General features: G+C 51.6%; 2 protein-coding genes and 1 long non-coding RNA gene across 3 annotated transcripts; 2 read left to right on the top strand and 1 right to left on the bottom strand.

Annotated features, from left to right (window-relative positions):
* The first annotated feature begins 3100 nt into the window (after positions 1 to 3100).
* AQP5 (aquaporin 5) lies at positions 3101 to 6798 on the top strand. Its single transcript, XM_068663423.1, has 4 exons — positions 3101 to 3463; positions 4903 to 5067; positions 5327 to 5410; positions 5946 to 6798. The coding sequence occupies exons 1-4, from the start codon at positions 3101 to 3103 to the stop codon at positions 6129 to 6131; spliced, it is 798 nt and encodes a 265-aa protein (XP_068519524.1). The 3' UTR covers positions 6132 to 6798.
* A 150-nt stretch (positions 6799 to 6948) lies between these two features.
* LOC137845904 (uncharacterized) lies at positions 6949 to 13509 on the bottom strand. Its single transcript, XR_011090316.1, has 2 exons — positions 11121 to 13509; positions 6949 to 10680 (listed from the first exon to the last, which is right to left on the bottom strand). It is a non-coding gene; the product is annotated as an uncharacterized lncRNA (long non-coding RNA).
* Positions 13510 to 16906: 3397 nt separating this feature from the next.
* Positions 16907 to 20298, top strand: LOC137845903 (exendin-3-like). Its single transcript, XM_068663424.1, has 5 exons — positions 16907 to 17831; positions 18391 to 18499; positions 19051 to 19203; positions 19556 to 19624; positions 20050 to 20298. The coding sequence occupies exons 2-5, from the start codon at positions 18399 to 18401 to the stop codon at positions 20057 to 20059; spliced, it is 333 nt and encodes a 110-aa protein (XP_068519525.1). The 5' UTR covers positions 16907 to 17831; positions 18391 to 18398; the 3' UTR covers positions 20060 to 20298.
* The last annotated feature ends 2013 nt before the right edge of the window (positions 20299 to 22311 follow it).

Genomic DNA, 22311 nt, shown 5'->3' with positions numbered 1-22311 from the left:
GAGCTGTCTCTGGTTACTGTCTTGTGCCAGTTTTAAGGTCTTTGGTTAAGGTATAGAGCCAGGTGAGAGGGCAAGACCAAGAATTGGACCAGTCTGGATATCGGCAGCATTTGTGATCTGAATTCATCCACCTGCAAGCCAATCCACCAGGTTTGAAGTCTGACACAGGGTTGAACTCATCAGAAATCTGGGCTGCAGTGGAAATGACAAATTAATAGCAGCGCTGTGCGGGCTCAGAAAATGCAATCAGCAAACTGGGGACGACAGGGACCAGCACACGTATTCAGTTAATAACACACACGCCTCCGTGGGTGAGGCAAAGCTGCAGGAGGGCCCCAGGCGAGGATGAGGCACTGGCTGCCTTCCTCCTGCCCAGACACCCTCAGCCAGTGGGGGGCTCAGGTCCCTGTCCCCCTCCAAGCGAGCTGTCCCCAAAGTGCCACCAAGCCACGCAGCCGTGCAATGGGGTGGTAGAAGGGGGTGACTGGGGTTGCAATGTTTGCTCGCTGATACCAGCAATGAAGAGGAAGAGGAGGAGGAGGAGAAGGAGGTGGAGGAAGAGGAAGAGGAGGAGGGAATGGCTGAAGCTCCTCACAGCGCCAAATCCTCCTGGTCTCCTTTCCTCCAAAAGCCTAGGGGAGAAGTAAGGTATGCATGACCTTACCACGTAGGTGTCCGTCTGTCAGCAGGGCCCTGCGCAATGCCTTCTTGCCCAATTCAATTATATTTGACACATCAAAGGCACTTCCAGCTCGCACAAGCTCCTTGGAGGACATGCAGCCGGTGAGAGGAGAAGGAGCCTTCCCACTGCTCAGCATAGTTAGACATCAGAGAAGCCAAGCAGGAATGCCCCAGAGAAGAAAGTCTAGCAAATTATCATGGGAAAATACGTTTCGGAAGACCTATAGTTAGAAAAACAACCTGCTTCTCCGTGGAAGTTTTTCCCCATCATTTTCAGCATTATTTGATTACATCCTCTAGTTGGGCCGGAGGACTTTCTCTCCGGACAGAGCCCGGCTAGGTTATTATCCGCAGCTGGGATCCCAGCAGAGTGTCTTTCAGCTCAACACCGTTGATGTTAAAGCCAGGCGTGAGGTGGAGGAGCCTGCAAATGCAGTCACCTTGGAAGAAAAGCCACGTTACGAAAGGGTTTGGAGGATGGGAGCAAGGCGCATCTAATCCAGAAGGAACTACAGGCAGGTTTGAAGGGAAGTGGCAAGCAATTACTCCGGCTGGAATCTGGCCAGGGTATCTTGAAAAACCAGCTTGCAAAACTTTCACCAAAACACGCCAACGGACCAGGTGTTTCTAGGATAACAGATCTGGTTTTTAACTCGGCAATCTCCCCAGGACCAGCAGAACCGGGAGAAAATGATCGTCAGGAATTACACTGTAATGAATCCTCAGTCCCTCGAGACTCTCTGGGTCTGTGTGCTGAGCTCAGGGCTTTGGGTACAGCTGGAGGAAAAGGACTCGTGTACTTTTGGCTCTGGAGGAAGGAGTGCCCCTCTTCTTGCTCTGAAGGGGAATCCCTCCTAGCTTTTGACCCCAAATGCTACAGGAAATGTGTAAGTCTGACTGCACCCAGCAGAAGGCAGCAGTGAATACAATTTTTTAGCACTTGTTAAATTTTTAATTTTGGTTTAAATTTAAAGAGGATTTTAAATGATTTTACCACTCTCCTACACAAAGAGATTTGCTCACTGAGCATTGGATCACGACTATTTCTGCAGAAGCACACGGCAGCTGTGGATAATCCTGGCCTGAGCTCACTGCATTAGGCACAGAGAACGGAGTTGCTTGAGAAAGGCGATATACAATCAGCCGAGCTGGAGTCCAGCAAGGAGAGCAGAGCTGGCACCCAAACCCATTTGAAACAAATATAAATCCTGGCACAAAACTGCAAAGGGATCAAGAATTCATTGTTAAGTGTCACCAGAGCCTTTTCCACCCCAAAACCTCAGTGCCCAACAGTTCCCTGCCACAGAGCACTGAGAGCCTCCCACCTCCGCTCGCTGCCAGCCAAGGATTTTCAGCCAGACAGATTTAGGATGGAGGCCAGCACCACGGGAACATGAAAGGAGACATGCAAACATGGCCTGTGCCCATGCAAAGTCTATGGCTTTGTGCTGGCATTCCCAAGAGCAAAATCCTTGACCTCATTGAGAAAGAGCTTGAAAAGCAAAAAGAAAGGGGCCCGAGACGGCAGAGGTAGGATGCACCCTCCCTGGCGATGGGCACGGAGCACCCCCAAACAGTGGTGAAACCCACACCCGATGCTTATCAAGCTCCAGAAGGAGCAGCAAAGCAGAAAGGCAGCAAAGGCGTTTGGAGCCAGGCTCGCCAGGGATTGCTCCCCTTTATCAGGGCCACCCCATCCCATTCAGCCTCCACCTGCACACTGCAAGGAAACCCAAGCTTGGCAAAGTGCCCCCTGAGCCCTGCCCAGCTCCCAGGAAGATCTCAAGCCACTCGTTTTTTGCCGTTGAGCTATCTTGATAGCCTGGGAGCAGCTCCAGGTGCTTAACTTTGTTTAACGTTTTGACACCCCATCTAAATTGCCTGTCAAAGTTCGGAGCCCTGCCCCAAGAGAGCTCCTCCAGCCTGACACCAGCAATGAGACTTTCCAAGCAAAGCTCCAGTGCCCTCCACTCCGCAAGCAAATGGAGGACGGGAATAACAAGAACACCTCTGCTAACAAAACACCCAGCACCTGGTGGGAGGGAGGTAGTAAAAGGGAAACACCGAGGAGGGAGCACGGCGCCGTTATGCAATCGTGTTATCTAACGACCACAGAGACACCCTATAGGGGCTCTTTGTTTGCGGAGGGTAGGAGAAAGAAATGCCACCAATATCTGAGTCACTGGTTCACCAAGAGGCTCCGAAGTTATTTTCAGATGGAAACTTTTCCAGTTTCACATGATAATTTGGGAGGCCTGGCTAACTCCTTGGCTCCACCCCCCGCCTTGTAACACAGCTCCCTGCTGCTGTTGCATATATAGATAGGTATGGCCCTACAACTCGGTGCAGACAGAAGAGCCTGGAGACAGAGGAAACCTAAACTTCCTTCCTTGCTGGCCGCCCTCTACCCACTCCCACTATGAAGAGGGAAATATTAACCTTGGCCTTTGCTCGATCCGTCTTTGTCGAGTTCATCTCCACGCTCATCTTCGTCTTCATCGGCCTCGGCTCAGCCCTGAAGTGGCCGTCTGCCCTCCCCAGCATCCTGCAGATCTCGCTGGCCTTCGGCCTGGCCATCGGCACACTGGTGCAGGCGTTCGGCCACATCAGCGGCGCCCACATCAACCCCGCGGTGACCATCGCCTTCTTCGTCGGGAACCAGATCTCCTTCCTCCGGACGCTCTTCTACGTGATCGCCCAGCTGACTGGGGCCATCGCCGGCGCTGGCATCCTCTACGGCGTGACACCAGCCAACACCCGCGGCAACCTGGCCATCAATTCGGTAAGTCTCCCCAGCTGGAGGTGATCCGCCGTGATGATCACCTCCCATGCAGGCTTTGCTTCCCTTGTAAGCGAGCAGCTGGCACGAGCACCAACCCGGAGGGCCAAATCCGTACGGATGGCTGGTGTTGGCACGGTGTCCCGCGTGCACGGAGGGACGGGAGCAAGATAGGAGCAAACGTCGATGTAGCCAGCAGAGTATTGACATGACAGGTTTATTGTGTGGGGTAATGAATGGCGTGGGTTTTTCTCCTTTAATAAGTGCTTCCTTTATCCTAAGGGCCCCAGTGAGTCACCAGCACCATTGAGATGTTCTTGACTGCAGCCTCTCCACCTGGAGATTAGTGTCAGGATAGGAGCTGCACCGGGAGACAGAGGGGGAGGGCAGAGAGCAGAGCCCAGTCAAACCAGTATGGGCAGGGGCAGCAGAAGCCCACTGGGGAGCTGGGAAATGGCTGTGGATGGAAAGAGGGTGGGGAGAGGAGCAGGAGAAGGTGAAAAAGGAGAAACGGCTGGGAGGGCACAGAGGGGCTGTGAGGGGCAGGGGCTGCTCTTGGAGGAGGAGGGGAGACAGCGGGACCCTCCAAGAGCAGCAAGGCCAGGGAGCACGTCTCAAACCCTTGGGGCAGCGCTGGGAAAGCAGCTGAAATGGGAGCAGTGGAGCTACTGCTTCACCTGAGCCCAGGTCCGGACCCCTCGGAGCAGCACGGGCACGTTACAGAGGGTTTGATCGCTAGGATGAGGTGCTGCAAGGTGCCTTACTGCCACATGCTACGTGTCCCAAACCAGTCACCTTGAGGTGAAAAAAAAAAAAAAAAAAAAAAGCCACCACAGCTTAGGTCACTTCGTCCTTCCCATGCCTGATGAGGTTGAGTCCACCTGACACAGTCCCCAGAGGCTGGGGAGGCCCAGGGACAGCAACAGCCCAGTTTACCCCCATGACGTGCCCCGTTGTCCCCCCCAGCCTGTACCCTTCCTCCCCTGCCCCTCTGCAGCGGCTGCTCCCCAGCCTCCTGGGGAGGTGCTCCACAAAGCAGAGGGGGGAAGAGCCAGGATAAATTGGTTTGCAGTGAGCAAGGGGGAGAGTAGTGCAGGAAAAAAGGGACAAAGTGTGCAGGTGGAAAAGCTCTGAGTGCTGCAGTGAGAGGCAAACGAGAAGAGATGTGGACTGTCAAAGGAAAGAAGGGGCTTGGGGGGGGGTAGGGGGGTTAGGGGGAAGACTTTGGGGAATTAAACAGAGAGAAAGAATTTCTTCCCTTGCAGAGAAAGGAGCAGGGAGCCTGAGCAGCAGGAAGCTCCGTGCCCTGCTCTCTGGGCATGGGCAGACCTGCTGGGGCTTCACACGCATGGCTCTGCCATCCCAAATCCACCAGAAAAAGCCCTCCCAACGCTGCCAAGCCCTGTGGACGGTTAATTATTGCCATTCTTGGTGGTTCACAGCTCAACAACAACACAACCCCAGGCCAGGCCCTTGTGGTGGAGATCATCCTCACCTTCCAGCTGGCTGCGTGCATCTTCGCGTCCACAGACAACCGCAGGAACGGCAACGTGGGCTCCCCAGCGCTGTCCATCGGCCTCTCCGTCGCTGTCGGCCACTTGGTGGGGGTGAGTGTCCAGGCAGGAGGACAGGGCAGGCACTGCCACCGGGATGGGGCTCCCCAGAACTGCCTCACACAGTCGGTCCCAGAGGGACCTACCTTAGAAGCAACAGGGGTTTGTCCGCGATGCGCGGCTCCCTGCCTCCCTGTGAGAGAAACGGCATCAAGGGCCACTTCAGCCATTCCAGGCCCCAGTTCTGCAAAGCTGCTCGTGCTTCCTAAGCAACATGACACCCTCTAACCCCGTCTCCTTTCCTCACCAACAGATCTACTTCACCGGCTGCTCCATGAACCCAGCCAGGTCCTTTGGGCCCGCAGTCATTGTGAGGAGGTTCAGCTCTGCACACTGGGTGAGCATCAGCTACGTGCTGGGACGGGCTGGCTGGGGAGACACCGGGGCCAAACACGGGCGACAAGGGGGAACAGGCAGCAATTCCCATGGGAATACGGCGCTGGGAGTTTCAGAGCCCATCCTGGACCTGCAAAGTCAACAGGAGGGAGGTTGTTCCCCCAAACACAGGGAGGAGGGATCAGATTAGCCCCATGAGGTGCAAGGAGAAAAGGATGGAGAGCATTGAGCTAGGGCATCACCTGAGGTCAATAAAGCACACAGAAAAGCCCAGGCTGGGCTTTCTGCTCACCCAGCACTGCCTGCAAGCTCATCCCCAGCCCTCCAGCACATCAGAGCTCTGCGCTCACAGAGCTTGGCCTCTTCACCAAGCAAAGGTGGAGGGGACTTCAACCCACGAAATCTAGTGGAAGGGGTATTCGCATCTCTCTGGGGGCTGGGAGACGTGGGGCAGCAGGGGGGTGCTGGTGTGATGGCTGCAGCTGGGGCACCAGCCTCTGAGACCTCCTCTCACCCTCTCCCCTGTTGCTTTCTAGGTGTTCTGGGTTGGGCCCATCCTTGGGGCTTGCTTGGCTGCTCTGCTGTACTTCTACATCCTCGTCCCCTACTGCATGAACATGTCAGACAGGGTTGCCATCGTCAAGGGCACCTACGAGTCAGAGGAGGAATGGGAAGAGCAGAGGGAGGAGAGGAAGAAGTCCATGGAGCTGACCCCACCGTAGGAGCAGATGGGGAAAACAAGCAGAAGGAGGGGAGGACACCCCACACATGGTGTGTGCACCAAAACCAGGAATGAACACATCCAGCTACAGTAGACTCTTAAGCAAAAGTCTTCTAACTCAAAGGCCATCCATGACTAAGAAAGAAGAGAACATTGCAGTGTGTGTATATAATCTCTCTACACGAGCACGAGTGCTAAAAGCTCTCCTACCCTAACTGCAGCCAGCTAAGCACAGCGAAGGAGTCTCAGCCCAGGGCAGCCCTCCGTTGTGCTTTCACACCCACTCGGCTGCATCCATGCCCTTCTAGGTGTGATATTTGCACAATTCAGAGATGCCTGAGACCACACATTTGGCCCACGCAGGATTTCAGCCCTGCCTTTGGTGGCCCAAGGGATGGAAACACCACTTAGACACCAGCAAAGAAGAATGATCACTTTGGGCAGGTGGGTGCAGCAAAATCCCCCTTTTTCTCCCCACCCACTCTGCTCATAGATGCTCTTTCATGCATTAACTGGTGCTGGTGGGTCCTGTTTATTCACAGCTGCAGAAAGAATGCAATTTTTTTTTTTTTTGATTTTGTGTGAGTTCTTTGTAATATAGTGTGTTATTTATTGTGAATAAAGGAAACTTAAAACACATCATGGGTGCAATCTCACTCAGGTATCAAATTTTTAGGAGCAAAAATGGATTTAACTGGACGCAAAGCCATCTCAATGATCCAGGGAAAGAGCAGGCAGCTGAACCCAAAATCCTGCATCAGCGGATGGCTAGGGCCACATTTGCCACAGGGGAAGCAGGCATCAAGGGCTGCTTTCCCTTGAGGGCATCTCCCAAGGACTGGAGCTGAAGCAGAGGTTGCCAGGAGAGGTGACACCTTAAAATTAGTCCCACTGATCCTGCTGGAAGAAAGCCAGTCCTGGGCAGGACCCAAAGGGGGAATTGTCAGTGCAGCTGACTTGGACACACAGACACTGAAAGCACGTCCCGAGGTCCGGTTTGGTTACGCTTATCTTGCTGTGGATAAAGGGGAGAAGAAGGCAGCTTGGAAGGTGATAAAGTCCTTAATCCTGAGAGAGAAGGAGGAACAGTCACCGGTGCTGGAGTGGGGAGAGAGCAGGGGGTGCCCAGGCGCAGGGCATTGTGAAGCCCATCTCCCAAGGAGGGTGCGAGCTGGGAGGAGCCCAGAGCAATCCTCCTTCGCCGGTTTGACTCAGGCACGGCTTTCTGCCATACCAGTTCTCCCACAAGGTTCCACAGGTGCCCTCAAAAACTGACCCGCAACGCTCCCCAGCCCCCTCGCCGGTGGCACCGATCCCAGGTGCCAAACCCACACCTTCACCCTGACCTTCTGCTGTGGCCCTGCTCTTCCAGTTCTGCCACCACCTTCTGCCAAAGCATCTCACCCAGGCTATCCTGGGCTCACTGCAACATGGGTGCACTGAGCTGGCACAGTCCTGGCCGTCCCTCCTGCCAGCTCCCTAAATCCCATGCAGAGCTCCACCAGCACTGCCCCTCCTCGTGCTGCAGCAATGAGGTTTCCCCCGAGCACCGATGCCCAAGGTGATGCTTTCCTGCATGCTCCCAAATACCAGATACAGCTCAAATGTGGTAAGACAGGTCACCTGTAGGTCAGTGCCAGCTGTCTGAGCATGCCAAAGCCATTTTGCAATCCAGGCGATGGCACCGGAGGAGCCTGGGTAGCAGCAGCCCCTTGTCTTCCTCTGCCACCCCAAAGTTCTCAAAAGAAGAGGCAGCTGACAAGCAGAAGGAGCAGAGGAGGTGGAAGAGCTCTTAGCTGGGGTCACACAGATTGGTGGCAGAGCTAGGAAGCAAAACCGCAGTGACCCAGAGCTCAGCATGGGGCTGGGGAAGCACCCAGTGCCCATGGAAGCAGGTTGGCATCCCCAAAAGCCTCATCCCAGTCTCCTACAGATGCACCCCTGGAAACTGAACACACCGGGGCTGTCCCTGGGCATCCCTCATTGCTTTTTTGACCCCATCCACCTTTATGCTGAGAAAGGACCCACGGCTGCTCTGGCAGACCCCACACCCCTTCCCATGGTGGGAGGACAGGGGGGCCCAGCACCCACCAAGGGGCCCAGCCCCAGCAGTGTGATCAACAACAGGGAGAAGAAGCCCAGCCTGGGTGTGAGCCCTCCATGGGGATGAATCAGAGGATTCTGAAGCAGCAGCTTTGCGTCACCACAAAAGTCAGCCAGGGCACGGCTAGAAAACACAAGCAGGATGGCCCCACACAGGGCTGGGGACAGCGGGAAGGGGGGCGCTGCCTGTTGAGACCCTTCCCCAGTTCGTAGGCAGGGGAAGGCTCTGATAAGCCAGGGATGAATTCATCCACTGGGGCCAGCACCATCCCATGCTGAGCACCAGCATCCTGCACCGCACAAGCCCCTTGCATGCCCGACTTCCCAATGGTCCCTGTTGCATTTAATGGGGCAGAGAGGTTGCATTTAATGCATCCTGCAAGCACCGTGACCTCACCTTCACCAGGATGGGAAGCCCTGAGGTCCTCCCGCCTGTTCCCATGGATGGGAACAGAAATGCTTTAAAACAAAGAATGGGTATTTATTTTGATTTTTCCTCTCAACACTCACAGCTCTTCATCCCCATTTTTGATGGGCCTGTTACCGCAGAACACGAGGTTTTCAACACCCCTTTGCAAAAATAGCCACTTTGTGGGAAACAACCTTATTTCAGCAGATGCAGAAAGGGCTGGTATTATCCCTGCACATTTGAAACTGGATATACCTACAGTGCCTAATACTGGGCTGTGGTACATACCCGAGGACACAGTCACAAGGTGACATGCTTGTTTTCCCAGGTCCTACTGAGAAACAAGAATTTCAATTTCTGGAACAGCATCTCCACATACCTCCAACCTGTACACCTACACTACTGCCTGCGTTTCCTTGCAGCCATACAGATCCAACACCGTGGTAAAAAGTCAGCTATATCTGTGCTTCTTGTTTTTAAAAATATATATATGAGATATTTATTGTCAGGCAAAACTGTTACGCTAAGGCACCTCAGCGTGCCATTCCTGCAGTGCCATTTGCTGTAATTAAAGATCAGGGGTGGGGGGAGTGGTGGTGGTGGAAGTGGATGCAGTTATTTCCTGAATATACCCATAAGCAATTTCTTTGCACTAAGAAGATTACGCAGGCTGTTTCTCATCCTTAAGTCAAGTATCTCTTCCACTGGTAGGTAATTACCACACAATTTTCAAGATTTCCGACTTTTTTCTGGCAGGGAGCAAAAACCCAGCTATTTTCACGTGTTGTGACAGCTCAGAAACCTTTTATGTTTATATGCATCAGAGGCCCTTCCGTCTATGCAAGGAAGGTCTCCAGCAGCTGTCTGTGAATCATTTTACACCCCTGAAACACAAGTTGCCAGGCTGTTGTAGAGGCAGGGGAGGGACCAGGTGCTTGAAGAAAGCGAGACCCAGAGGCAATATCTCAAACAGAATTCTTCAGTGGGTTGCAAAGAGGCACCTGCAAGGGGCCAGCCCCAGCTCTCTCCAACACATTGCCCAGGTGAAAAGGGATAAAATGTGGTGTTAATTGGGAGTGTATCCCTGCTGGACTGGTGGCAGGGTGGATTATTTTGCAATTCTAGATGCTTTGCTTAAAGCCACAGTTTCTGACTTCACGTAGAAAGCACGAGGCTGTTTTTTCACTTGGAGAAAAAAAAACAAACAACAACAAAAAAAGAGAACAAGTGCCCAATCCTGCTTGTTGAAAAGAGGATGACAGATGAAAAATCCAGAATAACAACACACAGAATGGCACAGCAATGCAGCAGTATTGCAACAGACTGACACCAGCAGGTCCGTGTGGCAAGGGACGGCAGATGTCCCCTCCAGGAGGATTGCTACCACTTTGCTGCGGAGCACCAAGCATCCAGGAGTCAATTCAGGATCTCCGTGAGCCACCAAAAAGCCAACACAGAGACATCCTCTCCCTGTGCATGACTCTGCCCAAGGCTTGCAAATAAATCAACAACAACAAAAAAAGTTCCCAGTGCATCGCATGCGGCTGATGTGCAGAAACACCACCGGTAAAGGTGAGCTCTCAGCACAGAGACATGGCAAAGGCTGGCATGGGTGCTGGCATTAGTCATGGCACTGCCTGTGCCAGCACCCATCTCCTCTTAAACACAAGCTCCAAGTCCTCCCCCTCCTACTCAGCCTCTGCCCAGCCTACAGCCGCTGCAGCGCCATTTCGGTACGAGCCAGGAAACAGCTCACATGGACGTCAGGGGCAGACAGCCACCCTTCCTGTTGTCAACAGGCATCACCCTGGCTCGGTAAAGCAGCCTCCGCCTGAATACCGGGTGCCATAATTTGTATTTTGGTTTCTGGGCACTTATCAGGGATGGTTTGGGGTTGACCAGCACTGAATGAGCACGTTGGGTCAGGTTCATGTGAAGCCATCAGAGCCCTGCTTGGCCTTTGTTGCTCCCAGCAAGTCTGCAGCACACAAAATCCCAACGGGTGCATGGCCAGAACAGGGAAGATGCAGCGCTGATACTGGAAATACAGGAGAAGATGAGCACTGAGAAAGCATGCAGTTAAAGAAAAGATCAGGAGGAGACATCCAGAGACCAGGCAGGATCCAAAGAGAGCTTCATGGGGTCTCAGCTCCCTCCAGCACCCTCTTACAGCCCCAAACTGCCTCTGCAAAGCCCAGCAGAGCTCGAAACTATTTGCAGGTGCCCCAAGGCTGGGGACCTGAAGGGGATGGGGCTCAGCTCACCCCAGCACCAGGCACAGGTGCTCTGAAGCAGCACCCATGGGAGAGCAATGGGTGCCCAGGGCACCTCCTGCTGCCCTCTGCTGGGATGCACCAGGGAAAAGAGAAAGAGGACCTGGAAACCCTCCCCAAAACAGGTGCACCCCATGGAAAAACCCTCTTGCTTCCACCCCAAAGCCTAGGCAGGGCACCCCATGTGAAAGCAAGGCTTCCTCACCCCGGCATGCGGAGAGCACAGGCTCAGTGCCGGCTGGATCAGGGCTGCCTTTCCACTGCCAAGCTTCCTCTTACTCAAACCTTTGGCCTCCGCTTTCCAGGATACAGCCCACCGCTGCCCATTTGTTCCTAATCTCCCTCTTGCAAACAAGCAAAGTCCAGCCACGGTTCATATAATGGGTCCTTGTGTTTCTGGGTGGTGGTGACATTAAAAAAAGAGTAATAAAGTAAAGAAGTGAAAATAAAAAAGCCTGCAGCCCAGAGGGCTGCCTGACAAAGGCAGCTTTGTTGGGAAAGGTCAGCTCCGGAGCCAGAAGGGTTTCCCAGGCACAGCTGTTGAGAGCAACAAGGATGCGAGGACTTAGCAAATAAGAAGGGAATTAAACACATCTTTGTTAAACCACAGCCCCTTGGAGGCCTCTGCAGTGTCCAAGCTCCTGTCCAGGAGAGATGCACGCTCAGAATTTGGGCTGGTTTACTGCAAAGCAAAAGGTTGCCAACATCAGTGCCTGGTCTCAGCCTACAACCAGCACAGTGCTTTGGGATGGTGCAGGAACAAGGGACGAGTCCTCAGGGACCCTTCTCATGCAGCAAAACTGCAGGGCTGCATATGAGGGCTGGGAACCAGCTCAGCTCAGAAGCCACCCCAAAAAATAACCACTAACAAACCAAATAAAGCCTCTGGCATGTGTCCTCCAGCATACAGGCCCTTCTCTGCTGGCTTGACATTAATCCTATTTGGCAAGCCAGCCAGAGCTCTTTTGCCCACAAGCAAGGTGCAGCTGCAGGTTTGTATAATGCCCTCTTGTGCAGACTCAAGAAAAAAAAAAAATAATGGACGAGAACAAACTCAAAACGTCCTACACAGTTTGCCTTTTAAAAAGGCCATAAACAAAACAAATAAATTCCCCTTCCCCAATAATTCTTTCCGTTTTTAACAGCCGGGAGTTTTCCCCCATCCCTAGAGCTGTATTAATTTGGTGCTGGGGCAGCCCTTTTCCTGCCAAAGCAATGTCAGCTGGAGCAAACCAGCCTTTTCTCGGCTGTTTTAGAAGTCATTACTTTTTAATCCAGTTATCCAAAGTGCCGATTGCTTTCCCACATCAACAGCCATTGCTCTCCCTGCGTAAAGCTCAGAGTTCATAGGAATTATGGTATCTTTAATCAGTGCTAATCGCCATTGGAGAGGAAAAGGATATAAATGCTATCAGCTCGCTTTGTTCCAAGGGCATAAAAAAATATTTGTGGGGTGTTTCATAAAGAAATCCTGTAAGAACAGTTAATCAGCAGTTAAAGGCTCCCTTTTAAGTGTGGTGTGTAAATATGCACCTATTAGCACTAGTGACATCAGCAGGCTTGTTTTCCATACGTCTTTGTCCTTGGTTTTGCCCCATTGTCTGTTTTATGATTTTGTTTGGATTTTGAGCTAAAAGCCACAGCTGAACCTCGCTAACAGCACAGCTCAGCTCTGCCTCTCTGCAGGCAGCATCCCTGTGCTCAAGTTTACTCCTCCTTTCTGTACCACCCAGCTCCCAAATACTCTTCTACGTGGAAAGAACAATGCATCTAAGATCGCATCTTGGCTCCAGCAACCACTGCATCTCAGCAAGGCAAACTCCGGTTCAAGCACAGCAATGTGGTTTGCTTTAATTAACAAGGCTCTTCCCCACCGCAGAGCTCACCAGCCCACATCCAGGCGTGCTCAGGGACTGCCTGTGAATGAGACTTCCCTTGGCACCAGCATCGCCAGGAGCAACATCCAGCAGCCGATTAGCTGCTGGGCTTCAGCTTGTGTCACATTTATTTAGCACCAGCCCTGCTGTCTCCAACAGACCAAATTGGCCAGAAGAGGTACCCACGATTTCTAAGAAGGTTTCTACATAGGCATGGGAGCTGCAGGTCTGAAGGCTACCGCTGCATCCCTTCAGAGGGACTCAAATCCTCCTGTGCAAGGCTTGAGCATAGCAAGAATAAATTTTGCCCTAACATCGTGGAGAAAGGAGGGCTCAGCTGGGTTATTTGAGAACAGCATTGACACTTGGTGCAAGCAAGCAGACAAAACTTCAGTCTCTGGGGCAAGGAGCTGAGGCCAAAGGGTCTGAATTGTGCAGCTGGAGCAGGATGCAACTCCCGGAGTTTATCACTCTGTGTCCCCTGGGGTAGATTGAAAGACATAGCCAAACATCCCCGGCTGAGCAAACACAGCTTCCCTATCTAAACAAGCAAGTGAATCTTGAGGCATAATTTGTCATCTAATTGCACCTACACACCCAGAGTTAATTGTTGCATTTGAATGCGAAGGAGTTTTGATTTATGGCAAGATCAGGTTTCATCAGCTGGCCACCAGAGATGGCTGCCAAACTAAAAGCCACTGCAAGAGCCAAAGGAGGTCTCTGGTAGGCAAGATTTTTGCAAATCTAAAGACACAAGGGTTATTTAATCTCACAGAAGCCTGTTAGGGGCCCACAGAGATCAAGAAGGTGAAATTAAAACCTCTGCCACATGTGTTCCAGACTCCACAGAGGACTTTTTAGCCAGTGCACAAAGGTAAACTTGTCTCGTTAGTTTATGCAAGATTTTGATAATGTTACAGGCACAACCAGAAAGCAGATAAGAAAAACCTGTCAAAGTTTTCCACATATCAAAGCCATTAACCACCATCTCTGTCTCTGATAATGAAGTGGAATTAAATAAGAATCCCCAGGACTAAATTGGGATTTTGGCAGGCTGCAGACACATAACCACCGAGGCAGCGAGCCAAACCTTTTTACAGCCACAGGAGCACCCAGTCCCATGGGCATTTCCCCACACACTCACGGTTCTGCCTGCCCAGAACTGCCCCAGCTCAGCTCCCATGGGGCCCCAGAATGAGGCAGCAACCACTTGGTGCTGGGCCAGGGTGCCCTGAGGGACCAAGCCTGCTCACCACAACCTATTAGCACAGCTGACAGCAATCTCTTTCCTCCAAAAGCAAGAGGGAAGCACCCACCTGTCACTGCAGAGCATCATGCTGAGGGCCCGCAGAGAGCAGGGGAGCCACCAGGCTGGCAGGCTGAAGGCCTTGGAGGCGCTGAGCACCAGGATTTAGAGGCATCAAGGGCTCAGCCAAGTGTCCTGCATCTTGCCCCTCCTGCTGATTGCTGGGTTTTCAGCGAAAGCCTCTGACCTGGGCTTCACATGGTCCCCAGTAACCAGCACCTCCTGCTGATGAGAAGGATGCATGAACGGGAAGTGTCAGCGCTACGGGACGCCCACAGCGTGTCCCAGTCCCAAATGTCAGCTCCCCAATGGCCCTGATGTGTTTTGCCAGCAGTTCCCCACTAGTTTCCCATATGGGAAGTTTGCCCTGGATCTCACCCATTTTCCTTCCATTCTTTTAGCACTGAAGGGAGGACAGTGACAGATTCAGCCAAAACAGAGATCCACCACGGGGTAGATGCAGTCTGGACATGGTTTGGGGATGGGCTGCATGGCATTGACCACCGTTCCTAAGGGCTCATGGATCCAGGCGAGCTCATCACAGCCTGCACATCACCCAGCTCAGCCCCACCTCTGCTTCCCTGGCAGTGGAGGTCCCCAAGGGGGAGGCTGAGGACCCTCAACTCTGCATCATCAAAGGCAGAGAGTGGTTTCTGCCTCAAAAAACATGCATAAAGGGGAAAAAAAGGTAGGAAAATCAGCCAGCATCCTTAGGAGTTGCCAAAAACCTCTCTGGGAACACAGAGTATCTTTTTTAATGGACCTCCTTTTGCTGTTAAAGAATACCTGCGAAGGAAAACACAGGAAAAAATCCAAAAGAGGCTGAAACTGAAACCGTGCACTCAGCGTCACCCTGAAGGAGATGTTTCAGGCAAAACCACTGACCCAAGAAGGTCTTTCTTTGCTCAGTTATGCCTTGGCAGTAGCAAGCTCTGACACACAGGTATAAGATTGCATTTAATTGTGACCGGGGAGGGAGGAGGCCACCAGCACCTGCAGCAATGGGGACAGTGAGAGCATGGGGAGCTGATTCATGGGGCACTGGGCTCTGTGTCGTGGGGCTGGGAGGTGTGCACAGGGGGTTGGTTTCCCATCCCCTGCTCTCCGGAGCAGGGTGGGACCCGAAATGCACCCTGTGGAGCTGTGGGATATGACAGGGCTCTTTGCAGAGGATCCAGGAAGGTGAAGTCAAAGCCTTTATTCCTTCTTAATCACAGTAAATCCCTCCAAAATTAACCATCACCTGGTTTGATTGTGCCTGCGGCTACAGGGTGAGAATATCAGAGCAGTTTGTTGTGTCTAAGGTGCCTTCAAGCCTGTGCAGGGGGGCAGCTGGGGATGCCATCGTGACCCCATTGCACCAGGCAGGGAAACTGAGCCCCAGGGCAGGAGCTGGCTGGTGACAGCATGAGGCTCCACGGGTCTTTGCTGTATTTTAAGGACAGTTTTAAACCTCAATGCATCTTGTTTCCAGCCTGATTTTGGACAGCCCTGGATGGCCAAGTCACACTGTCACCATCGGATCAGCCTGGCAACTCTTACCTCTCCCGGTGCTTGCAGATACCAAAGCTGGAGGCAGGAGGGCAGAATGGCCACACGCCTGGTCCCGGGGGGACCTAACGGGGAAATGCCCTTCATCAGAGGATGGATGGAGCATGGATGAATTTATCTAAACGCTGGTAAAACGGGAACATGGAGCATGGTGCAGGAGTTTTCCCATCACTTCAGTCCTTGCAGGGTAGGTGCACCAAGCAGGACAGACTGAGCGCTCTGGGATCCCCTAAGCCATGGGGAGGCAGAGGAAGGACAGGCAAAGGGCAGGCAGACAAAGGCTGCCACCTGCTGCCCATAAAATCCTCTCCAAGCCCTAAACCAGCACAAAATCCAGATCTGTGCACGTATTTGAAAGCACCGGGTTCAAGCTCTCACAGTGCCATCCCCCAGCACGGGAGAGCCACCAGCAGCTCAGCCCAGGTGCAAAGACACTTGGAAAGAGAAAACTGTCACAAAAGGCCCAAAAAAGTCACCAAAGGGACAGTGAAAATCACCCCGAGTAGCAGAGAAGGAGTCTGATATGACACTTCCCCATCCCACTCTGACACTGGGAGCCACTATTAAGAAAAGTGAGAAGCAGCACAGGAGCATTGCCCTGGCTGAGCTGAATTTCTCTCCTCCCGAACCCTGCGCTGCTGCAGAGAGTTCGTGTGCCTTCCAGGCTGGGGGGACATTGCAAACAGTGTCACCAGGAGCTAATTTGGTAGTGTTAATAAATATTCCGTTCCAGTGATGGGTGGGAGATCTGGACCTCTCCTCTGAAGGTTGAGCTAATTAATCTCCTACCTTCCTCCTCTGATGTCAGGCTTTCTCATGAGGCCATTGCTGGCCCTAATTAAAAGCCTCTTCAAGATGAGTGTCCCCGAACACCAGTCGCATTTTGGAAGTGACAATAATTACAGAAATTTCTTTGGTAGAATAATAATAATTACCCAACCACGACAAGAAAGGTCCCAGGCAGAGAGAACAGCAAATGGTGGAGAAATCATGGATTAGAGCCCTCGTCTCTTCTGGTGGCTGGTGCTGGGCGAGGGAGAAGCACAGCCCCGCTTCCTTAAGGCTTTCTGTTCTCTGCCCATTGACTCTAAACCTGTTAGAAGTGCATATTTGGCCCCCCAGGCACTGAACTGCAGAATTCCTTATGCTAAGAGCTCCCCCAGTGTCTCCAAACCATGCAGAATTGCAGTCTGCCATCAATCCTCCAGCCAAGCAGCCCTAAAAACCTCGTCCAACCTCCCGGCATCCCCAGGGAGCTCAGGGCTTTGCTCTGTGTCCGTAGGGAGCTGTCAGCACCAAGCACGCCTCTCCTCTGGGACCAGCTCCAGTTCTTTGGGGTCTCCATCGCTTCTGCTGTTTTCCAGCCTTTTTTCTATGGCTGGAATTGGGGATTTAAAAAAGACGAGCCCAGTTCCCAGGAGACGCCCCTGCAAAACTATTGTCCTTGGCCTGACGAGTTGCAGATGTTCCCCGTTTCTGGTCTGAGCCTGGATGTCCCATGGGATAAAACGCTGACCCAGATCCACAGCTGCCCATAGTGCTTCCAGTCACCCCCAAACTGATGAAATGACACTGATCACCAATTCAGATTTGGTCCCAGGGGGCAAAACTAGGCTTGGTTGGAAAGTGGTGTCTGTCCACCTTATAAGCTGAGCTGTAAGCCTGAGTTTTACCCTGCAGAAGACAGCAGCAAGTGCTTCTGTGCTTTTTTTTTTCCTTTTTTTTTTTTTTTTTTTATGTTTTTAACTCATACCAAAGGTGTTTGGAAGGGCAGCCCTGCAGGCACAGAAATCATCTCTCTGTGCAAGATGTGCTGTGGCAGTGAGGGGGGCAGCTCACCTGAAAGGAGGAAACCAACGGGTCACTCCTGTGGTCCAAGCAGTGAAAAAAATAAAAGATAAGAGAAAGAGCAATGACAAAAAAATCCACCTCCTCCCTAAAGGCGTAAGCTGAAAAATATGGCAACAACTATATTTTTTGCAACAGCCCCTCTTAAAAAATCCTGTAATGATTCATAATGACCCATCCAACTAAAAAGAGGAGTACCGGTGACCTACCTGTCAGCTTTTAGCATCCTGCTAACAAGCTTAAAAGCACCGGTAAGGAGTAGAGTTTAGCCACAACCAGCTTGAAGGAGGAAAATAGGATCTTGCTTTTAGGGGAACGGTTGTCCCTGCGGAAGGTAAGTGCCTTTCCCTCCCTTCTTTTCTACCAATCTACAAAGAAATTAAAGCAGAGTAACGAAAGTGCTTGATGATAAACCAAAAGCCTAATTTTCTGCAAACAAGGGTTGGGGGGGGGGGGGGGGGGGGTAGCATTTTACTCCCTTAACTGCTAAGCCATCCAGCCGAGATAGGAAATGTAAAACTCTAATTAGCCAACTCTTCTGAAAGCAGCTTTTCTGAGCAGATAATGGCCAGGAAAGTTCTGCAGTATTGTGGTGATACGCGTGAGATAGAAATATTGCTGCTGGATAGAAAGGGGAGGCTCACGGTAAAGTTTATTGCAATGAGGGATGTCGTTGGGTTACTCAAACCCAGTCCTGTGGCTGTGTGCCTATGACTGGGTAACACCGTACGGGTAGATAACGATGGGATTTTCCACATGCACCCACCAAAATGCTGCCGACGCACCTGGAAAGGAGGCTGTGTCGTGCTGCACCCACCTCCTGCTACGCTGCAAGGATCTGGGGGGGGATCAACGGTAATTGCAACCCAAGACTTTTCCATCTTGACTTCCAGGAAGGCAAATGAAGATCATCCGCTGGCTGTACCTCTCCGGGCTGGTGTTTGCCGTGCTGATCCCGGCAGGGTGGCAGATGGGTCTCAAGGACCTGGCCAACGCATCCAGGTACGGGTGTCAGCGGAGGTGGCCGAGGGCGCAGGCAGCGGCTGTCGGAGCAGCTCAGCTCTGCTGCCGGCTGAGATGTGAGCGTTCCCGGCTCAGGGGCAGCCTTGCAATTAAAATGTGCCTGATTCTTTCATATTAGTCTGGACAAGCTCCCTCCTAGCACTCTGCCAGCCCACGCAGGGACATTGCCGTGTCCCCCAGGGATTTCACGGTGCCCAGACCCAGGGGTTGTGTCGGCAGCACAGGGAGCAAGCCTGACTGCTGCTTTCCTCCCCACTTATAGGGGGCATTGGGCCCCCGAAGGCCAAAGACAGCTTGTGTCAAGAGCTATTAGCTAAGGCAGATTTGCTGGACATTGCAAGGAGCAGAGACCCAGGACGCGGCGATGCTGTGGGCACGGTGCTGAGCCCACCTCCACCCTGGGTTCCTCTGTTTCCTGCTATGGTATTTTGCAGCCCCTGCACAAAGAGGGCACAGGAACCCAGCTATTTTATATGCATCAAACCCTGTGTTTTCACCCATCTTTCCCCCCATCCTTCCCTCCCGAGCAGATGGCACTCGTACAAACCCCAGAGCGCCCACGGCTTCCCGTCCAACACCAAGCGGCACTCAGAAGGCACCTTCACCAGCGACTTCACTCGCTACCTGGACAAGATGAAGGCCAAGGACTTCGTGCACTGGCTCATCAACACCAAGCGCTACAGGTAGAGGGGCCGGGAGAGTGGGATGGTGCTGGGAAATACCCTCCCTGATGCAAACTGATGCACAGTTTTAGATGTTTTCTACATTTTCTCTTGCCATTCCTGCAGATGCCCATATTTTAAATTTGGGTTTCTGGCTATATACCCTCATTCATCATATATCCAAAGGGAAAAAAAAAGCACATTATGAAATCATCCCTGGCTCATTCTTATTGAAAACATCCTTGTTGGCTTTGGCCACGTGCCATGGGGCAGGCGAGGCGCTGACCACAGCTCTGCCTACCCTTGAGCCCATGCAGGGCTGCGTAGGGCAATGTCTGCAGCGGGTACCACGGCGGTGTCTTATTTTCGGCAGCTCCACGAAGAGGTACCTGAAAGAAGAGCCCCACAGCATCCCCTTCCCGGCCACTGTCCTGCCAGCAGCGTAAGTCATCTCAAACTGCATAAAGAGAGTAATTTCAGATTACATAGACCAGATGGGGTTGGGGCAAAGGCAGCAAAGTGCCGCTTCCTGAACCTACCTTTCCTTTTTGCTGTCTCACGTGGATTTTCCAGCATTTCTACACAATGAAGTAAGGAAAGTGAAGCTGTTTTGGGGCAGGGTCTTAAAAAGTTTATGACAGACAGAGGCAGTGTTGTTCTCATGGTGCTCTGTTCTGACATTTTTGCTTCATTTCTGATTTAACATGGGGGGGACCTGCATTTGCAGGGGATATTATAAATGCTTCACCAGAGCAAAGTGGTCCTTTGCCAAATGAGAAAATTGCCAACGCTTTTTCAGCATTCATAAACTCATTTCTGTTTTGTGAAGGTCTTCAGTGTTCATTGCTTCTTTCCCCTTTTTTAAAGGTACAATTAAGCAGCAAACCAAGGCTTCCCAGCAGCGTCAGCCTGTGCTTCGTTTCCCAGCCACCTCCCAGGAGCCTGCACCCACCACCACTGCCGCTCAGCTTTCCCTTCCAACCTCTTCCCCACCTGTGTTTTTTCTGTACCTCTTTCTGCAGCGCTGCAGGTCCTGCAGCTTTCCCCAGCTTGCAATAAAACCCTTGCTAAAACTGTTTTCTGATGTCTCCAGCCCGTTCAAGCACCCCATGGGGATCCCACATACTGCTGGCTGGGGGGCTTTGAGGCAACCAGGCTCTGAGTTCCAGTTCAGCTCAGGTTTTCCCATTTTTCTCCAAATTCTTTGAGATTTAGGTAAAAGAGCAAACAGGATACACCTGCTTGACCCCATGAGGAGCCCATCCTGCACAGACCTGTGCCAGATGGGGTGTTGTAGGACACAATTAAAAATAAATGAATGACTATACAAAAGACAACTAGAACCATTCTGCTCCATTTCTATGGAAAATGGTACCAAAAAATCCTCCCAGGGAGGAGAAACTGCTTGGTTTTTTGTTTTTGTTTGTTTGTTTTTTGCTACAGATCAAGGGATATAAGTGACATTGCTCAAAAAAAAAAAATAAAAAAAAAAAATTCAAATCTTTCCCCAATCAGCTGGTTCATGACCAAGCTCCAAGGGACACAAATTTCCCTAAAATCAGCACTGCTCACTCCCCCATCACCTCCAAGACACCTGTAAAAATCTCCAAAAAACACCTGCAATTCCTCTGTCAGCAACACAGCCCTTCAAAAGACACGGGAGTGGCACAGTGAGACAAACGAGACTTTTATTGGATTATTTTCCCATTATGTTCAATGAGCAACAGAAAAACCAAGGCAAACAGCGCTGTGACGGGTGAAAGACGTCAATCGACAGCCACGATTTGCAGACAGGAACCACGAGACAGCGACACAGATTGATGGTGTTCAAGTTTCACAGAATAAGCCATATGTAAATCAAATTCTTAACAAAAAAAAAAATCAAAACTTTGAACTGGCAAATAACACAGATTTGGTCAGATATTTTCTTTTCCTCCCCATTTTATTTACAACACTGAGCATTTCCAAACTAGATCATCTCTTACAAGAAAATAAATATATTATATTTCAGTTTCTCTGAAACAAAAATAATTTCTCTATTTCTACATGTAGCCTGCCAGGAGGAAAAAAAAAAAAGGAAAAAGGAAAAAAAAAGTCAGCATCTTATTTATTACCTTTATTCTCCCCCCTTTCCCCCCAAGAGCTTTCCGTGCATTTTATTTTGGGGAATTTTTTCACAAGGGCCCACGGGAGGTCGGAGCTTTGCTTTTTACATTGCTGGCTTGGCAAACCTTCCTCCTCCTCCTTGCACCCCTGGGTGCTTTTAAAGCATCATCCTGTAAAAAAGCAGCTCTCGCACCTCACACATTGCCCCGGGGAGCTGTTTTAAGGCACCAAAGATGAGGATAACACCCAGCACCCTTTCTGCATCAAGGGGAATGGGGTTTGCTGCCAACCAAAACATCATGGGTCATGTTAGGGAGGTTTTTTTAATCCTAAAGCAACTCCTGGAATACCTTTGGGAGGGTTCTCCCCACCCCCTGCAATTTTTCTCTGCACAAATCCTCTCAAAATATGAAGTAATCCACAGATTGATGGCGCATAGATGGGAGAGGCAGAAGCAGTGCTAGGACATGCAGCGGGCCCCAGGGGTGATTGCAATTTCATTATGAATGAGGCCTCATCTTTTATTTTAAATATATATGTATATAAAATGAAAAGAAAGAAAAAGACTAACCCTGTAAATAGGAGAAAAGAAAAAAAAAGGTTGAAATCCAGAAAATGATCGTGCGCCCCGTGCGAGGGCACGCTGAGGAAGCCTGGCTTGCTTTTTAAATAAGGAACCAGCAGAATTTTCCAGCAGCCCCGAGGCCGTTGGCAATGCAGACCCCGAGTGAGCCCGCTCTCGCGGAACAGCGGCCCCGCTCGCCTTCGGGCTGGTTTCTTTCTTGCTCTGCGAGGGAGCGCTGCCAGCTGCAGGAAACCGAGCGCGTGCAGAAAACAATCCCAGCCTCTGGCCCCGGTCCCTGGACCACAGGAGGGAACGGCTCTCTTCTCTTTAAATAGAGGCAGACAGAAAGAAAGCCATTGTCCCAGAGCTCGAGGGGCAACAATTCCTTGTTGGGGGCTGCTGGCGAGCAGCAAGCGGAGCCCAAGGGGTGCAGGAAGGCAGCGGGGCCGGGATGTGCA

This window comes from Anas acuta, chromosome 29, assembly GCF_963932015.1.
Source record: "Anas acuta chromosome 29, bAnaAcu1.1, whole genome shotgun sequence".
NCBI lineage: Eukaryota > Metazoa > Chordata > Aves > Anseriformes > Anatidae > Anas > Anas acuta.
The sequence above is the reverse complement of the archived record's forward strand: the minus strand, read 5'-3'. Positions and strand labels throughout refer to the sequence as shown.